This window comes from Panthera tigris, chromosome C1, assembly GCF_018350195.1.
Source record: "Panthera tigris isolate Pti1 chromosome C1, P.tigris_Pti1_mat1.1, whole genome shotgun sequence".
NCBI lineage: Eukaryota > Metazoa > Chordata > Mammalia > Carnivora > Felidae > Panthera > Panthera tigris.
In genome coordinates, this window is record NC_056667.1 from 71,742,920 (window position 1) to 71,759,214 (window position 16,295).

Sequence of the window (16,295 nt, forward strand, 5' to 3'; positions counted from 1 at the left end):
TCTGAGGGGAGAAAAGATGACACAAAACAAAAAAGGCCAAAAGCAACAAAGATTAGAAAGGACCAGAGAACATCACCAGAAACTCCAACTCTACAGGCAACACAATGGCACTAAATTCATATCTTTCACTATTCACTCTAAATGTCAATGGACTAAACGCTCCAATCAAAAGACATAGCATATCAGAATGGATAAGAAAATAAGATCCATCTATATGTCATTTACAAGAGTTTTAGACCTTCAGATTGAAAGTAAAGAGATGGAGAGCTATCTATCATGCTAATGGTCACCAAAAGAAAGCTGTGGTACCCATACTTATATCAGACAAACTAGATTTTAAAATAAAAACTAACAAGAGATGAAGAAAAGCATTATATCATAATGGGTCTATACATCAAGAAGATCTAACAGTTGTAAACACTTATGCTCCCAATGTGAAAACACTCAAATATATAAAATCAATTAATCACAAACATAAAGAAACTCATTGATGATAATACCATAATAGTAGAGGACTTCAACACCCCACTTACAACAATGGAAAGATCATCTAAGCAGAAAATCAACAAGGAGACAATGGCTCTGAATGACACACTGGACTGGATAGACTTAACAGATATATTCAGAACATTTCATCCTAAAGCAGCAGAATACATATTCTTCTTGAGTGCATATGGAACATTCTCCAGATCAGATCACATACTGGGACACAACTCAACCCTCAACAAGAACAAAAAATCAAGATCATACCGTGATCATATATTCAGACTGATCATATATTCAGACCACAATGCTATGAAACTCAAAATCAACCACAAGAAAAAAATTGGAAAGACCACGAATACTTGAAGATTAAAGAACATTCTACTAATGAATGAATGGGTTAACCATGAAATTAAAGAGGAGAATAAAAAGTACATGGAAGTCAATGAAAATGATAACATGACAGCCCAAAACCTCTGGGATGCAGAAAAGGCAGTCATAAGAGGGAACTACGTAGAAAAGGAAGATAGATCTCAGATAAACAACCTAACCTTACACCTTAAAGAGCTGGAAAAAGAACAGCAAATAAGGCCTGAAAACAGCAGAATATGGGAAATAATAAAGATTAAAGCAGAAATCAATGATATAGAAATTAAAAAAAAAGTAGAACATATCAATGAAACCAGGAGCTGATTTTTAAAAAAATTTTTTTTTAACGTTTTATTTATTTTTGAGACAGGGAGAGACAGAGCATGAACAGGGGAGGAGCAGAGAGAGGGAGACACAGAATCTGAAACAGGGTCCAGGCTCCGAGCTGTCAGCACAGAGCCCGACGCGGGGCTCGAACTCACAGACCGCGAGATCATGACCGAAGTCAGCCACTTAACCGACTGAGCCACCCAGGCGCCCCCAGGAGCTGATTTTTTGAAAGAATTAACAAAATTGATGAACTCCTAGCCAGTTTGATCAAGAAGAAAAAGGAAAGGACCCAAATAAACAAAATCACGAATGAAAGAAGGGAGATCACAACCAACATTGCAGAAATACAAATAATAATAAGAGAATATTATGAGCAATTATATGCCAATAAATTGGACAATATGGAAGAAATGGACAAATTCCTAGAAACATATAAACTACCAAAACTGAAACATGAAGAAATAGAAAATTTGAACAGACTTATAACCAGGAAAGAAATAGAATCAGTAAACAAAAATCTCCCCCCACCCTCCCAAAAAGGAGTCCAGGGCTAAATGGCTTTCCAGGGGAAAGCCTGGAATTTTACCTGGAAACATTTAAAGAAGAAGAGCTAATGCCTAGTCTTTTGAAACTGTTGCAAAAACTAGAAATGGAAAGAAAACTTCCAAACTCATTCTATGAGTCCCTGATTCCAAAGCCAGACAAAGACCCCACTAGAAAGGAGAGCTACAGACCAATTTCCCTCATGAACACTGATGCAAAAATTCTCAACAAAGATACTAGCCAACTGGATCAAACAATACATTAAAAGAATTATTCACCATGATCAAGTGGGATTTATTCCTGGGATGCAGGGATGGCTCAATATCCACAAATCAATCAATGTGATACATCACATTAATAAAAGAAAGAATAAGAACCACATGATCCTCGGGGCACCTGGGTGGCTCAGTCGGTTGAGCGTCCGACTTCGGCTCAGGTCATGGTCTCGTGGTCTGTGAGTTCGAGCCCCGTGTCAGGATCTGTGCTGACAGCTCAGAGCCTGGAGCTGCTTCGGATTCTGTGTCTCCCTCTCTCTCTGCCCCTCCCCTGCTCATGCTCTGTCTCTCTCTGTCTCAAAAATAAACATTTAAAAAAAAAAAGAACCACATGATCCTCTCAATAGATGTAGACAAATCATTTGACAAAATACAACATCCTTTCTTGATAAAAGCCCTCAAGAAAGCAGGGATAGAAGGATCATACCTCAAGATCATAAAAGCCATGTATGAAAGACCCACCATTAATATCATCCTCAATGGGGAAAAATTGAGAGCTTTCCCTCTAAGGTCAGGAACATGACAAGTATGTCCACTCTTAACCACTGTTTTTCAACATAGTGTTGGAAGTCCTAGCCTCAGCAATGAGAAAACACAAAGAAATAAAAGGCATCCAAATCGGCAAGGAGGAAATCAAATTGTCACTTTTTGCAGATGACATGATACTCTATGTGGAAAACCCAAAAGATTCTACCAAAAAACTGCTAGAATTGATCCATGAATTCAGCAAAGTCACAGGATATGAAATCAATGTACAGAAATTGGCTGCATTTCTATACATCAATAATGAAGCAGCAGAAAGAGAAATCAAGGAATTCATCATATTTACAATTGCACCAAAAACCATAATATACCTAGGAATAAACCTAACCAAAGAGGTGAAAAATCTATACACTGAAAACTATGGAAAATTTATGAAAGAAATTGAAGAAGACACAAAGAAATGGAAAAACATTCCATGCTCATGGATTGGGAGAATAAGTATTGTTAAAATGTCAATACTTTCCAAGGCAATCTACATATTCAGTGCAATCCCTATCAAAATAACACCAGCATTCTTCAGAGAGCTAGAACAAAGAATCTTAAAATTTGTATGGAACTAAAAAAGACCCTCAATAGCCAAAGCAATCCAGAAAAAGAAAATCAAAGCTGGAGGCATCATAATTCTGGACTTCAAGCTGTATTACAAAGCTGTAATCATCAAGAAAGGATGATATTGGCACAAAAACAGACACATAGATCAATGCAACAGAATAGATAACCCAGAAATGGACCCACAAACATATGGCCAACTAATATATGAAAAAGCAGGAAAGACTATCCAATGGAAAAACAACAGTCTCTTCAGCAAATGGTATTGGGAAAACTGGACAGTGGCATGCAGAAGAATGCTCCTGGACCACTTTCTTACTTAAAATTAAACTCAAATTAGATGGAAGACCTAATTGTAAGACAGGAAGCCATCAAAATCCTAGAGGAGAAAGATGGCAAAAACCTCTTTGACCTTGGCTGCAGCAACATCTTACTTGACATGTCTCCGCAGGGAAGGAAACAAAAGCAAAAATGAACTACTGGGACCTCATCAAGATAAAAAACTTCTGCATTGCAAAGGAAACCATCAACAAAACTAAAAGGCAATCAACAGAATGGGAAAAGATATTTGCAAATGACCTATCAGATAAAGGGTTAGTATCCAAAATCTATAAAGAACTTACCAAACTCAACACCCCAAAACCAAATAATCCAGTGAAGAAATGCGCAGAGGACACGAATAGACACTTTTCCAAAGAAGACATCCAGATGGCCAACAGACACATGAAAAGATGTTCAATATCACTCATCATCAGGGAAATACAAATCAAAACCACATTGAGATACCACCTCACACCAGTCAGAGTGGCTAAAATTAACAACTCAGGAAACAACAGATGCTGGTGAGGATGTGGAGAAAGGGGAACCCTCTTGCACCCTCGGTGGGAATGCAAACTGGTGTCTGGAACAGTGTTGAAGTTCCTTAAAGAATTAAAAATAGAATTACCCTAAGGCCCAGCAACTGTACTACTAGGAATTTATCCAAAGGATACAGGCGTGCTGTTTTGAAGGGGCACATGCATCTCAATGTTTATAGCAGTGCTATCAACAATAGTCAAAGTATGGAAAGAGCCCAAATGTCCACTGACTGATGAATGAATAAAGATGATGTGGTATATATATACAATGGAATATTACTCGGCGATGGAAAAGAATGAAATCTTGCCAGTTGCAATGGAACTAGAGTGTATCATGCTAAGTGAAATTATTCAGTCAGAGAAAGACAAATGTCATATGACTTCACCCATATGTGGAATTTAAGATATGAAACAGATGAACATAAGGGTATGGAAGCAAAAATAATATAAAAACAGGGAGGGAGAAAAATCATAAGAGATGCTTAAAGATAGAGAACAAACTTAGGGTTTCTGGAGGGGTTGTGAGTGGGGGGATGGGCTAATTGGGCAAGGGGCAATAAGGAGAACACTTGTTGGGATGAACACTGGGTCTTATAAGTACATGATGAATCACTGGATTCTATTCCTGAAATCATTATTATACTATATGTTAACTAACTTGGATGTAAATTTTAAAAAATTAAAAAATGAAAAAAATGAAAAAAAACTGAAAATGAACTAAAAAAAATAGAGTCCTGTTGTTTTTCAAGCAAAAAAAAAAAGCTAAGGAAGTTTAAGATGCTTTTCAAATTTTTCTGGAAGCAGTGGGTTGGCTTCTCAACCCAAAAAGAACCTAAATACACTGAATTCCTTGGATTAAGAAACACTTATAGATCCAAATGTTATGTAAATTGGAAACAGAATATACGTGACATTCAAAAAATGTTTCTCTAAAAATAGAAGAAGTACAAGATGGCCACCACGACAATTTCACAAACATTTAGAGTGACCTTCAACGTTTACTTCAAAGAGAATTTTAGGAAGTGAAAGTTGATTTTTCAGATTTCAGGCTTGAGGAAATTAATATATTGATGATAGTTACCTACCTACCAGTTTGTCCATTCAATCTGGCTATTTAAGTCTTCATTTCAAATATGGCCACTGATATTTTACATGGGAGAGGGGTATATTGGATCAAACAACCCATCAATTCACTATTAAAAATGAATTATGTTTATATACATATTAAATACTATTATGTACAAAACTCAGAACAAAACATTGTAGAAGAAAGAGAGAGGTCATATTCAAATTAGGGAGCTAAGATATCTGCACATTAAAAATAATCAGCAAATATATTAGCAACATAAGATGGTAAAATATTTCTATTGAGTAACTTCTATAAATAATAAATCATAATAATAATAAATAAATCATAATAAATCATTTATTTATAATAATAAATCATATTTATTTAGTCCTATAATAGGACTGAGGAATATGGAAAGATTACTGTTAGGGTGAGCTTAGGAAAAGGGAGTCTGTACTAGATTATGAAGGAAAGATAGGATTTATGTAGATAAAGTTTAGATAATACTGTGAGTATGCACAGAATGTTGTGAGAAAATGAATGACATAGAAACTATAGGGAGAGAGTTATCAGATGACCAACTTGTTTAGCAACTGACACTATAAACAGGAAGGGAAGAGAGATAAGACAGGAATAGAGAACATCCTAAACATAAATATGCTAATAAAAATGACATGGAATAAATTCTATACATAATCTAATACAATTTTGGCTGATGAAGTTGGTCTCATAAAATCCTTCTAAGAGTGGAAGAGGACAAAAACTGACAGAAGGCTTGAGAATGTAATGACATTCATCCACCTATTTGACAACCCTATTGAATTCCTACTATACATCAGGAACATTATGTTCTAGAAATTGGGTATATAAAGATGAAAAAACCAGACAAGAGTCTCATTTTCATGGATCTTACTTTTTGGTAGGGAAAGACAAGACACTAAACAAAAAACCAAATGTATATAAAAAAAGTGGTTAGATAATATAGATGGCATTAAATATCATGAACTAAATCTAATATGATGCAAAGTGAAGAATAGAAAGAGAAGGCCTTTCCCGAAGTAACATTTCAGCTGAGATCTGATGATGAGAAAAAAGCAGCAATGGGAGGAGGTGAAGATGAGTCCAGAAAAAAAGGAACAGAAAGTACAAAGAACTAGGCTTCTTCTGGGATCAAAACCTTAAGATATTACTCATAACTCAATGATGCTTATTTTCATTTGAAACTGAGCAAAACCACCAGAGAACACTGATTCAATTTAGAAGCAAGGTGTGAAATTTGCTGTAATTACCTTATAGCCCTCTGCTCCAGGCTCTCCTCTCTCTCCTTGTTCCCCCACAGGACCCTACAGAGACCACATGCAAAAACAATCAGTTCCACAGCTGGATCCAAGTATTTGTGAATGCAGATAATACAGTTAGTGTGGCATATTTTTTTCCCCAAAAATGTGAAACCAAATGTATAATTATTTGTTTAGTTCCACTAATATATTTCAAAAGACTGAATATCAATAACATTAAGAACATCATAAGCATTGAATTATTTGAAGAGAATCTCATAGTGATCTTGCTAGGAAAAATACTGAAGAAATGAAGTCCACTTAAACATTATGAATTTTCAGATGGATGAAGTATGTTATACATGATGTCAAATTAGCTTGCATTTTTACTTAATGTTAAAATGATAGAAAAAGATTTAATCTGGATCATTCAGCCATGTAATCAATTCCATTAATTAGAAGATCAATTTAATAATCTTTTTATTTATTTATTTTTATATTTTGAAGTACAGTTGGCATACAATATTATAATAGTTTCAGACATACAACATAATGGTTTGACATTTATACACATTATGAAATGATCACCAGAATAAGTCTGGTCACCATCTGTCACTATATGTAGTTATTATAATACTATTGACTATTTTCGCTATGCTATACTTCACATCCCCATGACTTATGTATTTTATAACTGAAAGTCTATAACTCTTAATCCCCTTCACCTATTTCACCCACCTCCTTATACCCTCCCCTCTGGCAATCACCAGTTTGTTCTGTGTACTTATGAATCTGTTTCTGTTTTGTGTTGTTTTGTTTTTTGGACTACACATGTAAGTAAAATAATACACAATTTGTTCCTCTCTTATTTCACATAGCATAATGCCCTCTAGGTTCATTTTTGTTGTCATGAATGACAAGAATTCACTCTTTTTATGGCTAAGTAATATTACATTTTGTGTGTGTGTATATATATACATCTTCTTTATCTTTTTGTGTATCAGTGAACACTTAGGTTGTTTCCATATCATGGCTATTGTAAACAATGCTGCAATGAACATACATACAATGAAGATACAGGTGTATGTATCTTTTCATATTATGTTTTTCAATTTTTTTTTCAGATAAATACCCAGATGTCAAATAGCTGGATCCTGTGGTATTTCTATTTTTAATTTTTTGAGTAATCTCCATACTGGTTTACGTAGTGGCTGCACCAATTTATATTCTACCAACAGTGCATGATGGTTTCTTTTTTTCCACATTCTCACCAACATTTGTTATTTCTTGTTCTTTTTTGATACTAGTCATTCTGACAGCGATGAGGTGAAATCTCACTGTGGTTTTGATATGCATTTCCCTGATTAGTGATGTTGAGCATTTTTTCATATGTCTATTGGCCTTCTATATGTCTTCTTTGGAAAAATGCCTATTCAGGTCCTCTGCCCATTTTAAAAATCAGATTGGTTTATTTGTGTTGAGTTGTAGGAGTTCTTTATATATTTTGGATATTAATCTCTTACTGGATATATCATTTGCAAATATCTTCTCCCATTTGCCTTTTTGTTTTGTTGATGATTTCCTTTACTGTAAAAAACTTTTTAGTTTGATGTAGTCCCAATTGTTTATTTTTGCTTTTATTGCCTTTGCCGGAGGAGACACATACCACAAAAATACTGCTAAGACTGATGTGCCAGAGTTTATGCCTGTTCTCTTTTGGAAGTTCTATGATTTCAGGTCTTACATTTAGGTTTTTAATCCCCTTTGAGTTTATTCTTGCATGTAATGGAAAAAAGTGGCCCAGTTTCATTCTTTTGCATGTAGCTGTCCAGTTTCCCCAACACCAATTATTGAAAAGATTATATTTTCCCCATTGTATATTAATTGATCATATAAGTGTGTGTTTATTTCTGGGCTCTCTATTCTGTTCCATTGACCTATGTGTCTCTTTTTGTGCCAGTACCAAACTGTTCTGATAACCACAGCTTTGTGTGCAGTTTGAAATCAGGCAGCATGATACCTGCAGCTTTCTCAAGACTGTTTTGGCTATTCAGGGTCTTTTGTCATTGCATACAAATTTCAGATCATTTGTTCTAGTTCTATGAAAAATACTATTGGAATTTTGATAGGAATTGTACTGAATATGGAGCTTGCTTTGGATAGCATAGACATCTTAACAATATTAATTCTTCCAATCCACAAACAATGTATCTTTCCATTTATTTTTGTCATCTTCAGTTCTTGCATAAATGTCTTATAGTTTTCAGAAAATAGGTCTTCTGTCTCCCTGGCTAAATTTATTCCTAGATATTTTATTATTTTTCTTCAATTATAAATAAGATCATTTTCTTAATTTCTCTTTCTGATAATTTGTTTTTATTGTATAGAAATGCAACAGATTTCTGTATATTCATTTTGTATCCTAATTTAGTAGTTGTAATAGTTTTTTGGTGAAGTCTTTATTTTGTATTTACAGTATAATGTGATCTACAAATGTTGACAGTTGTGCTTCTGTCTTACCAATGTGGATGTCTTTCCTTTCTTTTTCTTCTCTTATTTCTATAGCTGACATTTCCAGTACTATGTTGAATAAAAGTGGTGAGAGTAGGCATCTTTCTATTATTCCTGATCTTGGAGGAAAAGCTTTCAGCTTTCCACCATTGAGTATGATGCTAGTTGTGGGTTTGCCATACATGGCATTTCTTATGTTAAGGAATTTATTGAGAGTTTTCATCATAAGTGGATGTTGAATTTTGTCAAATGCTTTTTCTGCATCTATTGAGAAGATCATGATTTTTAGCCTTCATTTTGTTAATGTGGTGTATCAAGTTAATTGATTTGCAAATACTGAATCATCCTTGCATCCCTGGAATAAATCTTATTTGATTGTGGAATATGATCCCTTTAATGTATTGCTGAATTTTTTTTTGCTAATATTTTGTTGAAAATTTTTGTATCTATGTTCTTCAGGGATATTGGCCTATACTTTCCTTTTTTGTACTGTCTTTTCTATGCTAGCCTCATGGAATGAATGTGAAAGCATTCCTTCCTCTACTTTTTCTTGAATAGTTTGAGAGTTTTGTTGAGTTTTGTACTGTCTTTTCTATGCTAGCCTCATAGAATGAATGTGAAAGCATTCCTTCCTCTAATTTTTCTTGAATAGTTTGAGAAGGATAGGTATAAACACTTCCTTAAATGTTTGGAAAAATTCACCTGTGAAGCCATCTGGTCCCTGAGTTTGGTTTATTGGGAGTTTTTTGGTTACTGATTCATTTTCATTACCAGTAATCAGTCTGTTCAGATTTCTATTTCTTCCTGATTCAGTTTTGGAAGATTATAAGGGTTTAGGATTTTATCTTTTTTTTTTCTAGGTTGGCCAATTTCTTGGCAAACCTGTTTGTAGTAGATTTGGGGATGCTGTGCTTTTATTTCCATTTGTCTTCAAACAAAACTAATGTTTAGTTAGCAGAATGTTGTTTAGCTTCCATGTACTTGTATATTTTCTCCATTTTTTTCTTGGTATTTATTTCTAGTTTCATATCATTGTGATCACAAAAGATGCTTGATATGATTTCAATATTCTTAAATTTATTAAGATGTTTTTTGTGGTCTAACATGTGATTTTTCCTAGATAATGTTCTATGTGCACTTGAAAAGAATGCATATTCTGCTGTTTTTGAATGGACTGTTCTGTATATACCTATTAGGTCCCTCTGGTCTAATGTGTTATTTAAGGTTACTATTTACTTATTGACTTTCTGTCTGGATGATCCATCTATAGACGTAAGTGGAGTATTAAAGTGTCCTACTCCTATTGTACTACTATCAATTTCTCCCTTGATGTTTGTTAATATCTGCTTTTTAAATTTAAGTGTTTCTAAGTTGGGTGCATAGATATTTATAATTGTTATATCCTCTTGTTGAATTGAACCCTTTATCATCATGTAGTGCCCTTCCTTTTGTCTTGTTACAGTGTTAATTTTAAAGTCTATTTTATCTGATATGATACCCCTGGTTTATTTTTTTTTTCATTTCCACTTGAATGGAGTATTTTTTTCTATCCTTTCACTTTCAGTCTGTGTGTGTCTTTGGGTCTGAAGTGAGTCTCTTGTAGGCAGCATATAGATGGGTCTTTTTTTTTTTTAATTTTTTAAATGTTTCTTTATTTTTGAGAGAGAGACAGGGAGACACAGCGTTCGAGTGGGGGAGGGGCAGAGAGAGACACACACACACACACAGAATCTGAAGCACGCTACAGGCTCTGAGCTGTCAGCACAGACCCTGATGTGGGGCTCGAACTCACAGACTTGAAATCATGACCTGAGCTGAAGTCACTTAACTGACTGAGCCACCCAGGTGCCCTGAAATGGGTCTTATTTTTCTTATCCATTCAGTCACCCTATGTCTTTTGATTGGAACATCTAATCCATTTACATTTAAAGTATCAACTGATAGGTATGTACTTAGTGCCATTTTGTTAACTGTTTTCTGGTTTGTATATGTAGTTCTTTTCTGTTCCTCTCTTGCTCTCTTCCTTTGTGATTTGATGATTTTCTTTAGTGTTATGTTTGGATCCCTTTTTCTTTATTTTTTTGTGAATCTATTGTAGGTTTTGGTTTGAGGTTTCCATGAGTTACGTATATAACACCCTATGTACATAGCAGTCTATTTTAAGTTGATGGTCACTTAAGTTCAAACACATTCTAAAAGCCCTACGTTTTTTATTCCCCTCTCCCCATGTTTTGTGTATTTGGTGCCATAATTTACATATTTTTATTTTGTATATCCCTTAGGTAATTATTGTAGATATAGTTGTTTTTTCTACTTTTGTCCTTTAACCTTCATACCAGCTTTATAAGTAGTCGATCCACTCTCTTTACTGTATGTTTGCTTTTACCAATGAGCCTTTTTCTTTCATAATTTTTTTTTACCTCTATTTATGGTGTTTTCTTTTCCATTTTAAGAAGTCCCTTTAACCTCTCTTGTAAGTCCAGTTTAGTGGTGATGAATTCCTTTAACTTTCATTTGTCTGGGAAACTCTTTATCTCTTTAATTCTGAATGACAATCTTTCCAGGAAGTGTATTCTGGTTGTAGATTTTTCCTTTCAGCACTTTGAGTATATCAGGCCTCTCCTTTCTGGCCTACAAAATTTCTGCTGAAAAATCAGCTGATGATCTTATAGGTGTTACCTTGTAAGTAACCAGTTGCTTTACTCTTGCTGTTTTTAAGATTCTCTCCTTACCTTTAATTTTTGACAATTTACTTACTCTCTGTTGGTGTGAACCTCTTTGGGTTCATCTTGTTTGGAGCTCTCTGTGCATTTGCAGCTGGATGTTTGTTTCTTTCCCCAGGTTAGGGAAGTTTTCATTTATTATTTCTTCCTTTTGTCTTGTTACACTCTTTGCTTTAAAGTCTATTTTATAAGACTTCTGTTGATATTTATTGTCCAAGAGTTTCCTTAAACTATCCTCTTTCTTAACCTTCTTTCTTTTTACTCTTCAGTTTGGATGACTTCCACTACCTTGTCTTCCAGATCGCTGACCTGTCTATATCCTTTAATCTGCCATTGTTCTCCCTAGTGTATTTTTTTTTTCATTTCAGCTATTGAATTCTTAAGTTATGATTAGTTATTTTTTATATTTTTCTACCTCTTTGTTGAATTTCTCATTGTTCAACTACTCTTCTCCTGAGTTCCATGAGCATCTTTATGACCATTACTTTGAATTCTTTATCAGGCAGATTGCTTATCTCTGTTTCGTTTGGTTCCTTCCTGAGGTTTTGTCTTATTTTATTTGGAATGTCCTCCTGTCTCCTTGTTAGGCCTGACTCACTGTGTGTGTTTCTATGTATTAGGTAGATCAGCTATGCCTCATGGTCTTGATGGAGTGGTGTCATATAGAAGGTGTCCTTTGGGCCTTAGAAGCACACTCCTCCTTTGTCACCAGAACCAGGTGCTCCAGGAGTGCCCTGTGTAGTCTCTTTGTGCCTTCTTATTGCTGGCATGCTTGTGAGTGGGGCTGGCTCCTGGCCCATTGGCTGCAATGACTGGCCACAACTGCTGTGGGCACACTGGTGGGCAGGACTGGCTCCTGACATGGCTGGCTGAGAGGCCTGGCTGTGGCGGCTGTGGGTGTGCTGGTGGGTGGGATAGCCCCTGGTGTGCCTGGCTATGAGGTCAGGCCAGGACTGTTGTAGGCATACTGATGGGTGGGCCTTGCCCCTTGTTCCTGTCAGGAGCCACACTGGAAGGGCGCCAGTCCAGGCCAAAACTACTCGTTTGGTGTGTTGGGACAAGAGTTACTTTGGAGAGCACCAGTCCTGGGCAAGGCCGCCTGCAGGGTGTGGCAGGATGGGAGCTGTTTTGGGAGACACTGTTTAATGATCTTTTTAAAAGCATCTAATAGCTACCTACTTTAACATTCTTGATCAGAAACTCTGTTGTTTATTCTTTTTAATTTTTAAGATATAAATTAACCTAATAAAAATTGCATCTATTTATTTTAATCTGTATGGTAGTAGTTAATAAACCTACACTTTTAACTTTTTTTCAAATATTCCTAATATAAATTCTTTGATATGATAAACTATTCAAATTATCTAGTGTAAAATATACTTGGAAAAGCAATTTTTGCATACGAGGACCTACTGTCTAAAAAGAAAGTCAAATTGAAATCTTTGTGAAAACCATAAAATTGATGAGGACAATTGATTGAAAAATTTTAACTTATTCCTATATGAGTAAAGATATTTGACATAATGTAAGGACAATAATCTCTGACTGTTTTAATGATTTATAATATTCTTGGTTTAAGTTTCACACCTGTTTTATGTCTACTAGACAAAATAATGATTGTTATGCTAAACTTTTAATATATTTATTATATTTTAGTGACATTCTTTGATTCTGGCATACTTGAATCTGGGGAAAAAACAAGCACTTTTATACACTATTTGCCCATATGTTTCCATTTGCTGTTAAGTTTTTGCATTATTCCCATATTTTTCCCTGTCAGGGCTTTAGAGAGACTAGAACATATTTGATAAAAACCTTATATATATTTTATAGATAAGTATGCCTCTATATGAGATGGCTTGATTTAACCAGAATAATTCTAAAATCTTTTGTATTTCTAAAACAAAATATAACTTTCACTCATCTCCAAAGAGCCAGATCAAAGCACCAGAAGTAACTAAATAATGTGATCCTTCTGCTTTAGTATTTAAACATATTTTTTAATGTTTATTTATTTTTAGGAGAGAGAAAAAGAGACAGAGCATGAGCCGGGGGAGGGGCAGAGAGAGAGGGAGACACAGAATCCAAAGCAAGCTCCAGACTCTGAGCTGTTAGCACAGAGCCCAAAGCGGGGCTTGAACCCATGAACCATGAGATCATGACCTTAGCAAAGTCAGATGCTTAACCGACTTAGCCACCTAGGCACCCCTAGGATTTTTAAAATCTTATATGATATCATGTAGAAAATTGAAAATCAAACCAATTATATTTATTTCTATGAGTTAAACACTTTTATTCTACCTATTTAATTTACATATGCCCTATAAGATTATTTTCATAAAATATGAATATAGAGATGGTCATTCAGATAATCAAAGCTACAATAGCTACTTTTCTTTTTTTTAACATATATTTTTAATGTTTATTTTTGAGAGAGAGAGAGAGAGAGAGAGAGAGAGAGAGTGGGGGAGGGGCAGAAAGAGAGGGAGACACAGAATCTGAAGCAGGCTCTAGGCTCAGAGCTGTCAGCACAGAGCCTGACGTGGGGCTTGAACCCACAAACTTGGAGATCGTGAGCTGAGCTGAAGTCAGATGCTCAACCAACTGAACCACCCAAGTTCACCTATAATAACTTTTCAAAACAGAGTTTATAGTTAACCTTCAGATACTTAATTAGAAGACTATGGATCAGTGATCTTCAAAGGGTATTGGTTATGATAACTGATAAAGTTTTAAAGTCATTTGGTAACTATATGTAAATTACTATAAAAAAGTATACAGGTCAGATTTTTTTAATACTCAGAAATAAATATGAATTTGATGATTTTTTAAACATGTTTTTACTATTTATTTACTTTTGAGAGAGAGAGAGAGAGAGAGAGTGAGCAGGGGAAAGGCAGAGAGAGAAGGAGACACAGAATCCAAAGCAGGCTCCAAGCTCTAAACTGTTAGCACAAAACCTGATGCAGGACTCAGATCCATGGACTGTGAGATCAAGACCTGAGCCAAAGTCAGATGCTTAACCAACTGAGCCACCCAGGCGCCCCATGAATTTGATTATTGAAGAAATGTCTGCCCTAAAATATCTAGAGTATAGTATTTTGATAATCTCTGCAAAAGGTTGTTATAGTGCATTTCATGCTGAAAGTTAGATTTGGAAAGTCACCGTAATTAAACTATATATTATGCTAAGGATCTTGACTTGGATATAAATAGATTTTACATTTAGATAATACAACTATAAATAGTATGTGCCTACAAAACCATGTTATGAAACTAACAGAATAAAACTCCCTGAAAAGATGTGATTGGTTATATGAATCTATTATATTCATTGCATTTTATCTTGAAACATCAAAATAATTTTAGAAAAAGACCTACTGGTTCACCTCGAGGCCCAGGTGGTCCTAGCACTGTGCTATCTTCTCCTGGATAACCCTATAATGAAGATAATTATTTACAAACAAAATCAAATTAATAAAATAAACTTTGAAATATGTCGCTTATCATTGTCTAATATGTTATGACACCTACAATCTGGCTTTATCTTTTTTAAATGGAAAACTTTACCTACAAAACTTAGCACAGGATATTTTATACAGTTGTAATTCCTATATGGTTCTCAGAAGTGTCTATCAGCTTTAATTACATACAGAGCAGTTTAGGAATTTGTTCAAAGTTTCAGGTTTCCAGTGATCTTGCAAATTAAGAGTAGTATTATTATAGTTATTCTTAACCCAGAACAATTTTACTATAAATTTCACTATAAACATACTGGTCATTTAATCTAGAGTCTCACAATCTGTTTCAACAAGTAATTAAAGTTTACAAAGCTTTATAGATTACAAAGTACTTTACCATATATTATTTCATGAATATCTTGAAACAGTCTATTGAAGACATTTTAATGACTTAAATTTTCATCTCTTGTTATTTACCTTCTAGAATTTGCAATACTTCCCAAATTGAAAAGTGTTTTCTTTTATTCTTTGAAAATGTTTCCATGCACACTTTCAGAAAGAACACAAAAATTAAATATTTAACTTTAGGATTGCAAAGTCAATATATACACATACCTTTTCTCCTTTAGGTCCTGGCAGCCCAGAAAGGCCTGGTTGGCCCTGGTGGCCCTAACAAAAGGACAAGAATGTAGACATTCTCTGTATCATTTGTGCATGTTTCTACCTAATACCACCAAGGACATACCATTAGATACTGCACTATTCTGAAAGAAAAACAAGATTCATTCTCTAGGGGGATGAAGCCTAAATGCAGTAGCAAGGTTTATTGGTGAGATTTCATCTTAATCTGCATAATTGGAATGACATCTTTATATAACCATTTTCATGCAAATACACACATTTTAATTTCCAGTTAGAAATGATTACCCTATATCCTGGAATTCCTGGTTCTCCATCAGGTCCCATCAATCCTAAATGTCCCTAAAAAGCAAAGTAAATATTAGAGAGAAAATAGCCAACTGCTTGAATCATTACACTTGTACTCTGATTACTTAAAATTTAGAATTTCCGAATATTTTACTTAGTCTGAAATGGGAAAACAAGAAATAACATTCTAACTTCTCTTATTGTTCTTCTGAACTACAAAAGTCCCACCAAAAAAAAAATGTCTCTTCAGTTTACTTCTGGTATAAATATTCTTAATCATATTAAGAAAAATACTTTCAGTTGTCAGAACCCTATAGGTTTTCAGCAAGTTCTTGGAAATGTAATGTGTATCTGTCAAAGTTTATAGTATATATATAT

General features: G+C 34.6%; 1 protein-coding gene across 1 annotated transcript in view; it reads right to left on the bottom strand.

Annotated features, from left to right (window-relative positions):
* The window catches only part of COL24A1 (collagen type XXIV alpha 1 chain), a 398,425-nt gene that overhangs the window by 77,647 nt on the left and 304,483 nt on the right, over window positions 1–16,295 (bottom strand). The window contains exons 40-43 of the mRNA XM_015536213.2: window positions 15,918–15,971; window positions 15,606–15,659; window positions 14,911–14,967; window positions 6,308–6,361 (exon numbers count right to left, since the gene is read on the bottom strand). Coding sequence (XP_015391699.2) covers window positions 6,308–6,361; window positions 14,911–14,967; window positions 15,606–15,659; window positions 15,918–15,971 — 219 coding nt within the window. The remainder of the gene's footprint in view (window positions 1–6,307; window positions 6,362–14,910; window positions 14,968–15,605; window positions 15,660–15,917; window positions 15,972–16,295) is intronic.